This window comes from Anser anser (assembly GCF_964211835.1).
Source record: "Anser anser genome assembly, chromosome: 2".
Lineage (NCBI taxonomy): Eukaryota > Metazoa > Chordata > Aves > Anseriformes > Anatidae > Anser > Anser anser.
In genome coordinates, this window is record NC_139721.1 from 1,776,736 (window position 1) to 1,786,690 (window position 9,955).

At 52.4% G+C, this 9,955-nt stretch overlaps 1 protein-coding gene across 2 annotated transcripts; it reads left to right on the plus strand.

The window, feature by feature from the left end:
* The first annotated feature begins 217 nt into the window (after nucleotides 1–217).
* Nucleotides 218–4,486, plus strand: LOC310895293 (lymphocyte antigen 6E-like). 2 transcript variants are annotated; one of them, XR_014580597.1, is made up of 4 exons: nucleotides 218–410; nucleotides 1,812–1,931; nucleotides 2,582–2,836; nucleotides 4,262–4,486. XR_014580597.1 is itself a non-coding variant. In XM_083826391.1 (3 exons), exons 1-3 carry the CDS (start codon nucleotides 356–358, stop codon nucleotides 2,737–2,739), a joined length of 333 nt encoding a protein of 110 aa, XP_083682517.1. In that variant the 5' UTR covers nucleotides 218–355; the 3' UTR covers nucleotides 2,740–2,890. The 2 variants fall into 2 exon arrangements, 1 of the variants encoding a protein (XP_083682517.1); XM_083826391.1 differs by lacking the exon at nucleotides 4,262–4,486 and having other exon boundaries at nucleotides 2,582–2,890.
* Nucleotides 4,487–9,955: the final 5,469 nt, after the last annotated feature.

Here is a 9,955-nt window from a genome sequence, read left to right on the forward strand (position 1 = left end):
AATTATCTGGCCGCAGACGTGATGATCAGATCGGAGATGAACAGTACAAAAAAACCCACTCGGACATCAGTAGCACTGCTAGTCTGACCATGGAGACACCAAAGTATTAAAAGCAATAAATGGAATGAATTGCCTTAGTGCTTTCACTCGTCTCCGGCCCCATCTGACCAGCCTGAAGGCAATGCCGAGGTGAGAAAACAACCCACATGCATTCCTATCCTGTCAAATAACACATGATCCCTGCCCATTCTTTCAAAATTGCTGTCTTCATAATCACTCAGTCCAAACGCAGGGAAGATATATATCCTGTCCCCAGACGCGGGTGCTTTTCCTGGGCTGCGGACACGACTGGGAAATGATGAAGGCCTTGCTCCTTGCCGTGCTGGCTTTGATCCTATGTGCAGAGCAAGGTAAGGTATTATGGCTCCTTCTAGACAAAAGAATAATTGCGTGTTGGAAGGCCAAGAAGGCCTCATAGCCAGGGAAAGAAGTCATGGAAGGGGTTGCATTGGTGCTTGCCGAAGGACTTGGTGCTTCTCTTCGGGTTTCTCAGCCTGGGTGTGCCAAGGGTTTCTCGTATGCAAGGGAAATTTCTCTATGAACTCATGTACTACTCGACTTTAAAAAATAAAAAAGGAAGCAGTTGCCACATTTAAGTCTTTGTTAAAAGATTTTCCTGTGGGTTTATTTGTTCAGATGATGTAAGACTGTGGTTATTTCTAAATCTTGATGAAGAAGTGCTGCAGCCCACTATCACAAAACACATCAACAGCTCCTGGCTTCTGCAGGTGGTGACACTGCTTCTAGCAGCAGAAGTGGGACAGGGCCAGACCTACAGCATCTGCCCTCGTGCCCCTTATGTTTTCCCATCTCAGAGAACCTACAGTGGTGATTCCAGAGGCTTTTTTGTCAAGATGGGGAGAAGTTGCTATATGGGGTCAACAGCCTTATGCTGGGATATTGGGTGGGGAGGAACATTTGCATATTATTTGCATTATAGATTATATAGTTTATTTCACAAAGAGATTGCAGGTGAAATCTGAGCCCTCTGAAAGTACATGGTCCTGCAGCCTCTCCAGACAAGTCACTTAAGCAGCCAAATAGAATTAATGTTATCGTCATTTTCTAGAGAGGAATTAGCTTTGCCAGCTCTTGGAGATTTGCCACATTATCTGGTGCGGAAAAATAATGTCTTGGAATAGTTATTTCTGTCTCATTGTGGCCTAAGAATACTTTTCTGCCATTTAACATGGTTCAATTTCCAGAATAGTGATCTTGACAAATTTCCTAGCATTAACAAGGCCCAAGGGACAGAGATTGTCTTCAGCACCAAAACCAAGAGCACCTTAACTCGGGTTAGAAGACCTAGGCAGTAAAAATGAAATGTTGGACTGCACGGGTCTTAGGGGTGAATTCACACAGCTAAGAGTTAAATGCCAGTCTTCTCATCAGTGTTTTAACCCAGGTTTCGGGGCATTAAATCCCACTCAAAGATGCAGGTGTGGCAGACTGACCTCTTCAGGCCAAGGAGGTCCCAACTAATGGGACCAGCAACTGCAAGTGCTTACTGCCCAATTGGTTAGCAGTGTAATTTGCAGGGTCTCCAGCAGCTGAAAAGGGTGAACCCAAGCCTTGGGACATCCCTGTAGACTCCTACAGCAGACTCTGGCCTTCCTGCTCCTTGCATTATATCAAACCTGGTGCCCTGGCCCTTGAGTATTCAAGAGTTAATGGAAAGAAGGTGATATCTTTGCTGCTGGGAGTGGTGGCATTTTGTCTTCATCTTCCATATCCCGTGTCTCCTCCTGCAGCAAATGCCCTGTACTGCTACACCTGCGAGTGGGAGCAAAGCAACTGGAGCTGTCTGAAGGCCCAGAAGTGCTCGGACAAGGATGAGTACTGTGTGACAAATGTTGCCTCCGTAGGGATTGGTATGTGCTGGCGGGGCCCCCTCTCATGGGGACTCAGGAATGGGTTGTGGGGTTTTGCCTGGGTTTTTATGGTTGCCCTTTGTGGATGGATGGGATGAGGAGTCACTGGGAAGTGCACGTGGGAGGTGGAGACCTGGCGAGCCCAACATGGCAGTGCTGAAGTTTGCAGGATTTGAAATCCTCCTCCCCGACACACGCTGGGATCTTCCTCCTTATTTTATGCCTGCTTGGAAGCAGCAGGGGACACTGAGACATAAAGCAAGCAGTCTTCAGGGGATGAATAAAGAAATCCAGACTTTAGTTAGACAGGGAGATGAAATGAAGCAGGTAACCAAGATGGATGAGGAGGTCTAGAGAGATGCAGAAGGGAATAAAACCACTTCATTCTCCCAGAGAAGCCTGGAAATGCATTTTCAGCCCAGGCAAGAATATTGTTTCATGCATGCCATGAGGCTAGTGCTGAATGCCCAGCAGAGATATTGAATGCCTTGTGTAGCTGGTCCCAGCTGCAGTGGGTGGGATGGGGATGGGTCTCACTGGCCGTGTGGTCCTTGGGACAGAAGGACCCATTAGTCCATCCCCATCCTCTATGATCTCAAGGAGCACTTGGGAAACCCTCATTGCTAACACCACTCTCTCCTTTGGGCCAGGCTTTTTGTCTCTGTGGAAGAGGATCACCAAGAAGTGCTCTGGGAGCTGCCCGTACCATAACTTCAGCCTGGGTCTGGCCACCTACACCTCGTACTGCTGCCAGACCTTCCTGTGCAACCTGAGCGCCTGCCCGGGGCCCAGGCTAGCTCGTCCTTGAGATGCTGGGGGTCCTGTGTCAGTGTCCTTCTTCACTGGTGGTGGGGAGAAAGGGGCTCCTGATGGCCTGAAGAGCATGGATGGATTCCTCCAGGAGGGTACGGCCACCAAGCACGCTGCAGAGTAGATAAAGCATTATGGTCACCACCTCCTGCCCTGTGTTGCCTCTCAACCTGTAGCTTCTCACCTGCTTCTCATGCCTGAGCTCTGTTGCCCCAGCAGCTTGGTGGAGAAGTGGCTGAGCTGTGTGCCCTGCAGCCAGGGGGAGGGCGATGCTGCTCCTGCATGTGCTGAGCATCTCTGGGGGGTTCTCCTGCAGCCTCACCTCGCCTCGGGCACAGCTGGGAGATACACAACAGGCATCAGCTTCCCAGCCCAGGAGAAAAGGGGAGGCCAAAAATGATGACCCCTCTGTGCCAACTCAAGGGAAATTGTGCAAACTCGCTGCTGGGAAAAGGAAAAACCTGCCCTGATTGTAAAATCCTGACCTTGTGATGGGTTTCAGCCACAGCTTTCCTCCCTTGCACCCCTCTCCTTCTCCATACAGCCTCATGCTCCGTGCCCCCAGGTAGTGAAAGTGACAATCCCGGTGCCACCACCCCATTAGCACCTGGACACACCAGGCACGCTCCTGTTCCTGTTGGCTCTGCCCACGGTGCTGTGTTTTTATCAGAATTATGGCTATCTTCACATATTCTCTGCAGTCTCTGTCCCCATCTCCCCTGCCCTTGGTCCTCCCTTTCTTCATGCTGCCTTGCTCGCTTCTTGCTGCTCTTTGAGCCAAGTGACCCGACCCACCAGGACCCTCCTCTTGGCAACGTGTCCTCCTCCGAGTCATTCATTTACCCATCCCTCAGACATCCCCCAAAGCAACTGCAGGGTAATGAGAAGTATTTGGGTCAGGCTGGTGAGGAACAGCGGAGGGGATTATAAGAGAGGAATACAGATTTCTGAGAGGCCAAGCGTTTCATGTAGATGTTTCCGGAGGGTGCAGATAATGGAGGGTAAAAGGAAGCTGAAAAATGGATGGTGATGATGGGACCTCAGGGATTCCTCATTGCCAGAGGCGCTGCTGAATGCCTTTCCCTCCTCCCATGCAGCACTTTTTGTAAGAAAATGTAAATACATAAACTCGGATGGGCCGAGAGGGCAGAGGAGCACTTCTCAGAGCTGGGGTTGTGGTTTGGATGCCGAACCCATGTACCAAGTCCCCTGGGCAAAACAGGGCACGGCTGCAGCCCAGGGCTTGGTTTCCAACCACCCCTTGAGCCTGCAAATCAGCAAGCATTGCTCAGCCAAAGGATGACGCTCGGTGCCGTGCGACATTTCCAGCCCAGCGCCGGTAAACAAGGGGGGACAAAAGGGGCTTTGAGCCGTGCCAAGCGCGGCTCCCTTGGGCTGGTGCCCGTGGCTGCTCCGGATGAATGCCTCCTCCTGACGAGCCGCATAACGGGAGCCTTCAGAGATGCGTGCCCTCTTTTATTAATCGACTTCTGCTTTCCTTTGCCCCCTCCTTCTCACAGCTACGCCGCGCTGCGAGGGCAGATCTCCACGCCGAAGAAGCTGTGCTGGCGATGCACCTCCCTTTACCTCTTCATTAGTCCTTGATCTTTTTTTCGTGCCTGTGTAGGAATTTGCATTTTTCTCCCCGAAGCACTCAGAGCCTCCTCCCGCCTCTCAGTCCGAGTTCTCAAAAGCTCTAATTTACTCCACACACAATATTTTCACATTAAAAAAGAAGGACTTTTTGTGTGTGCGTTTTTTTTTTTCTCTGTGTGCCAGAATTATTCAGCTCTCTGAAAGCACTGAAGAATCCCAGTTGGACAGACTCTAATAATTAATATTTCATTGCGTTGGATTTACACGTCCTGCAGCAGCGGAGGCAGAGTCCCCCGCAGCCTGCAGGAAAACACAGTGTTTTTTTTTTTGTTTTGTTTTTTTCTGTTTTAAAGCAAAACTGGCTGGTTTTGCTTGGTTTGATCTGTCTTTGCTGCAGAAAAGCTTTCTTGCACCCTGTGGTGAATATAAGGGGACATAAATCATATAAATCATCCTGGCCGTAGGTGGGGAGCAAAGGGCACTGCAGCTCCAGGGCACCCAAACCTTCCCTCCTCCCACGGAGCAAAACCACCCTGGTGGCAATTCCTCCTCTGTGATGTGAGGGAGAAATAAGACTCAGGTGCAATTTCCAACCACCAGTTCTGACCAGGGATTAGAGCTGGTGGGGACCACAGAGAGATGGCCATCATTAGCACGAGGATGAGGCTGTCCAGAAAATTACCCGGTGGATCCCAAGAACTTAAATTAGAATGGGCGCTTAAATTAGGATGGGCACTGCTGCACCCATCCCCTCGTGTCCGAGCAAAAAACATGGACAGGAGGGGAAGAGCACTTTGGGGTAGAGAAGGACCTTAGTAGTGTAGTTTGTTTCCCCATCCCGCTGTGGTTTCTTGCTATTTCCATGGGATTTCAGCATTTTCTTGCGCCCCTTGCTGTGCCAATGCATGGTGCAAACAGGACCACTCCAGGCTGTGGCTGAGAGATGCTACAGATTGTGACAGCCAACCAGCCAGACACGGGGCAGGCATCCCCCAAAGGGATAGCAGAGCCCGGTGCAAGGTTTTGGGGAGAGGTCTCTGGAAAACGAAGTGCCCGAGCTCAGCACTTAGAGGAAGCACAAAACAAACACCAAGTCCTTCCCGTGGCTGGGGCTGGCACACACATGCAGCAGGGACATGAAGCAATAAGCAATTACAAATGATGTCATAAACGCCTGATTGGGGGTAATTAGTAGCAGTTTAAATACCTAAGGAGCTAGTCAGATGGGTGTAAGGGGGAGCTGTGACGTAGCTGCTTTGGGTCCGGGCTGTAGGACGGCCAGACCCACAGCGTGCCGTTGTCCCCCTCCTCCTCCGGTATCGGTGCTGCCAGATTGATGCCTCCAGCAGCCAAACCCACACAATAAATTTATCTCTGCGCCAAGCTGTGCATGTGTGGGCAAGGCTGGAGGAGTGTTAGAAGCCAACAGGAGCCGTCAAGCCTTGCAAAGATGAGGGCATCCAAGCCTCCCCGTGGTTGGCAGCCGCCCCTGTTGTCCCACCACCTCCCAAGCCACCGAGATGAGTGTCGCAGCAGGCAGGAAAACCCCAAACCACCTTTCTGAAGAGCGGTGGGACTGACCTGTTGCCCAACTCTTTGCAGGGTGAGGGGTGCGGGGTTGGGACCTCGTTTGCTCTGTGGGGTGGTGAGCATCACCAGGATGTTGGTGGGACCTGCTGGGTCCTGCAACATGGGGAGGAGAGAGCAGGTAGCAGGTCCCCAGCAGGCATCAGGGCATCTCCCCAGATTTATGCCATCTCCCCAGTGGAGGCTGGTGTAGGTACTCCACTGGGACATTAAGATTTTGGGGGTAATTCCATCTTTTTAGGGAAACCAAGAGCTTTCCAAACCAAAGTCAGAAACTGGAATGAGAGCGTTTCCCAAGAACTGGATGGGGCCAAGCCACATTTTTGTTTGTTGCACAGATCAAGAAAGCTTTTTGCAATGTTATTTCCTTTTCTTCCTTAATTTTTGACTTCATAAAACTCAATTTCAAACATTATGAAGCAAAGGAACCTTTGGGAACTCACGCCACAGCCTTCATTGATGTATCTCAGTGTTGGGTGTCTCAGCCCATGCTGAGCCCATTAACAGACAGCTAGGCACTTCAGGGTGATTCCCCAAATCAGCTACTTTCAATCAGTGACAAAATAAAAGGGCAGCAAAACTACAGGGAAAAATAAACGGGCAGCAAAACTACGGGGAAAAATAAAACACCCTGTAAGTATCAAAAGGAAGCTTGATGGAAGTTGGCCCATTCTGACAAAAATTCTATTTGGCTATTCAGAATTGAGGGGGGAATAAAAACAAAGAAAACCACTTTCCTGGGAAATTTTGGACGGTTTCCAGCGCTGAGAGCCGGGCTGAGCCCACGAGAGGGAGCTGGTGCCTCTGCGCGGCGCCGGACTGGCTACCGAATGTGGAGAGCTGGAGCTGCCGGAGCGATTTGCAAGGGATGAAAAAAAAAAAAAAACAGCAGCCGTGCAAGGGATGCGAGGGCTCTGCTGGAAGCCTCCCAGGGAAGGACGGCTGCGTGAGCAGCCCTGGCAAGCCTCCAGCGTCTGCCTGCTCCCACGCCGTCGGCAGCCTGGGACGTGCCTCGGTTCGGTGGCGCGGGATTCTTCATCTCCGTCTCGTTATCGGCTCCTGGGGTGGCTGTGTTGGAAGGGGGGCTCCTGCACCTGCAACCCAAAGCTGCTATGAGGCTCTGAAAGGTTTCACAGCCTGCGGCCGTGGGCTGCTTGGAAGTGGGGTGCAAATCTCCGTCCCTGCCTGCGGCGTTTTGGGGAGTCCCCAGGATTGCTGGGCTGATGTTGGCCTGGGAAGCATGCAGAGAATTTTATTTACTTGGCACCTGTAAGGTCCCCTGCTCTGGGGAGGGGAGAGGGGATCAAACTGGATTGGTTTGCACCTTTCTGTCCTGTTATGGATGGCTGGTTTTCCTTTTGCAGTGACTCCTTTAACAAATTCCCTCCCTTCTAAAGCCAAACCCCCTCTAACCCCTTCCATTCCTCTTATAAATGGTCTCAGCCAAAAGACAAGACTGGCACTGGCAACCAAGCAAATAATGGAAATTCCCCTTTTTTCCCCCCCTCAGTCATGGGTTTTACCCCCTCTTTAACCCACTGCCCGTTGCCTTCATCAGCTGCATGGAACCAGAGAGGGGAAGAGATCCGTGAAGGTTTTAGGGGAGAGAATGGTCCGGGTGAGGCTTCAAGCCTGCATCTGACCTCAGGAAGCCATTTGGTATCTCTGATTCACGTGTTTCTGATGGAGATAACACAGGGCTTCTCCCCCTGAGCTGGGGGGCTCTTTGGCTCTCAGCACTCACTATTTTGGTGATGTTTCCCCCAACTGGTCCAGGGATGTCCTTACCCCATGGCCAGGGAGGGTCACCGTGCCCACCTGGTGCCACCGATGCTCCTGCCTCCCCCCATCCCCTGCAGTGCCGTGTTGCTGGACCCGGTGTGAACACTCATCCTCCCTGCAATGCAATGCAGAAACCTGTTGTGGCAAAGCCGGGGCTGCTCCCACGTCGCTCCCTCCTCCAGAAATGCTGTTCTTTGACTCATTGTGGTGCCGAGGAGCTTTTGTGAGCAGCTCTGTTAGGAGCTGGGCATGCACAGAGCGCAGAGGGACCTCGCTCCCCTGTTTTCCATCACACGTGAGGTTTTACAATGGATCCACATAGGCATGGAGGTGAAGGCGAGGGAGTGGACATTGCTCAGTGTGCTGGTTTCTGGCCAAAACCTGATCTGGTGTCAGCAGGGGCACAAGTCTCGTGGTCAGAGGCATCTGCTTGAGCTCATCTGAAAGCGTTTGGGACCCCTTGGCCTCGTTGCACGAGGATCCCGGCAGTGCAAATGGGAACCCATGGGGCCAGGGCTTGGTCCCCAGGGATGAACTTGGTGCCAGAAGAAGATGCAGAGCCCCGTGTCCTCAGAAAGCCTCTAAAGGCAGCAGGAGGGCCGCATGCTGCTTCTGAGCTGCCTCTCTCCTTGGTGGGCACACTGCCCTCCTCCCTAGCACTGGCATGGGATGGAAGGATGGTGAGCAAATGCTACAGCAGGCAGAACAGCAAATAAGAGACCTGGAGATGTCCTGAAAAAAGCTGGGAGACCAGATCATCTGCTCCTTGCCCAGCTCCCAGCTGGATGGCAGCAGTGAGGAGAAGGGAGGGCAGTGCCTTGTCCCCTCTCTGCAGCTTAAAAACCTCCCCAGGCTGCTCTGTGTCTCCTTTGCCCATGCTCAGCGTGGTGCAAAGTTTTCTGGGCTGGATGTCGGTGGCGATGGCTCTGCCCCACAGGCTGGAGAACTGCTGGGTCCAACCAAATTTCACTTCCCAAAATACCCACCGTCACCAAGGCAGGGATTTGAAGAATTGATGGGGTGAAAACAAGCTCCTGAGGCTAAAAGCTACAGGGAGGGAGCCTGGCTCCATCCAGGCTGGTAAACAGCAGAGGACAGGGCTGGTCTCCAGGCTTGAGGCCATGGGGTATAGCATGTCTGTGCCCAGATGGCGAACCCCTTTCCATCCCCAAACCTTCGGTGACTGTACCCAAATAGTCCATCGGGACTGGGCTGTCTCCTGCACCGGGTCTGGGAAGTGAAAATTTGGCCTCTGGCGTGCACTGGTGGGCAGTTTTGTGAGCCTGTGCCCCATCCTTGATTTATTTTCTGGCGCAGAAGTAGGCTTGCAGCTATTTTTTCTTGTCAGAGCACTTCAAGGGGCCAGCCAGGACCCTCCATCTCCGCTGTGAAAGCCATGCCTGGAGGATGAGGGGGTGAGGTTTTGTCTGCCAAACAGGTCTCCATTTCCGAGCCACTCCAGATCCACTTCTGCTGGCTTTTCCTTCATCCCAAACCCCTTTTTACAGGAAACTTTTTTTTTTTTTTTTTTTTTTTCCTCCACGCAGGGAGGCAGGAGAGAGCAGCTGTGAGCAGAAGCGGGGCCTGGCGCCAAGCACTGTGTTTACAGCTCAGAAATGGGAGGGCACTGCTCTGTCCCTGGCTTTCAGAGGAAGGAAAGCTTCGTGGGGCCTCTTTTCCCCAGATCAGATATCCCGATTCCTTCCCCTCACCCTGCTCCTGCAGCAGCTTCCCTTAGTGGCCGCGTTTGGGTTGCGGAGCGAAGCTGCCACGGGCAGAGGAGCAAAAAGCACCGACTCTCCCGTGCCAGAGATTTTGGGCATTTCTCAATCTGGGAATGGGTCAACCCCCAAAACTCAGTGCATGCAATCAAAATGGGGACGAGTTGTGCCAGCTATGCCCTTTCCTTGGCAAGCAGAAGGGTGTCTGCAAACCCAGGGCGGCTTTTCCACCCTGGTGTTGCTCCCTGGCTTGGTGTGGGTGGCTTTTGGTTCCCATGCCCTTCCCAGGCGGGTATCCGCGAGGTTTTCAAGCCTTCGTGCTGCGTGGCTGGTGAGCTGGGCTCGCAGGGGGTTGTTGCCAACAGATGGGATCGATCAGGGCAAGGAAGTTCACCATAGCCTGGAGCAGCAGGGATGGGGGGAGAGGAGCCAAAGCCTGGGGGTGGTTTCAAGCATCTGCAACGCCCAGGAGTGCTCTGGGGGCAGATCGGTGCTTTTCCCTCTGTATGACCACCAGTGCAAACGTCC

What these genes read in the sequence shown, in the direction of transcription:
- LOC310895293 (XM_083826391.1), top strand. Translation starts at nt 356, where the DNA reads ATGATGAAGGCCTTGCTCCTTGCCGTGCTGGCTTTGATCCTATGTGCA. An exon ending in GATCCTATGTGCAGAGCAAG is followed by an intron (nt 411 to 1,811) that starts GTAAGGTATTAT and finishes CTCCTCCTGCAG; the next exon opens with CAAATGCCCTGTACTGCTAC. An exon ending in TGTTGCCTCCGTAGGGATTG is followed by an intron (nt 1,932 to 2,581) that starts GTATGTGCTGGC and finishes CCTTTGGGCCAG; the next exon opens with GCTTTTTGTCTCTGTGGAAG.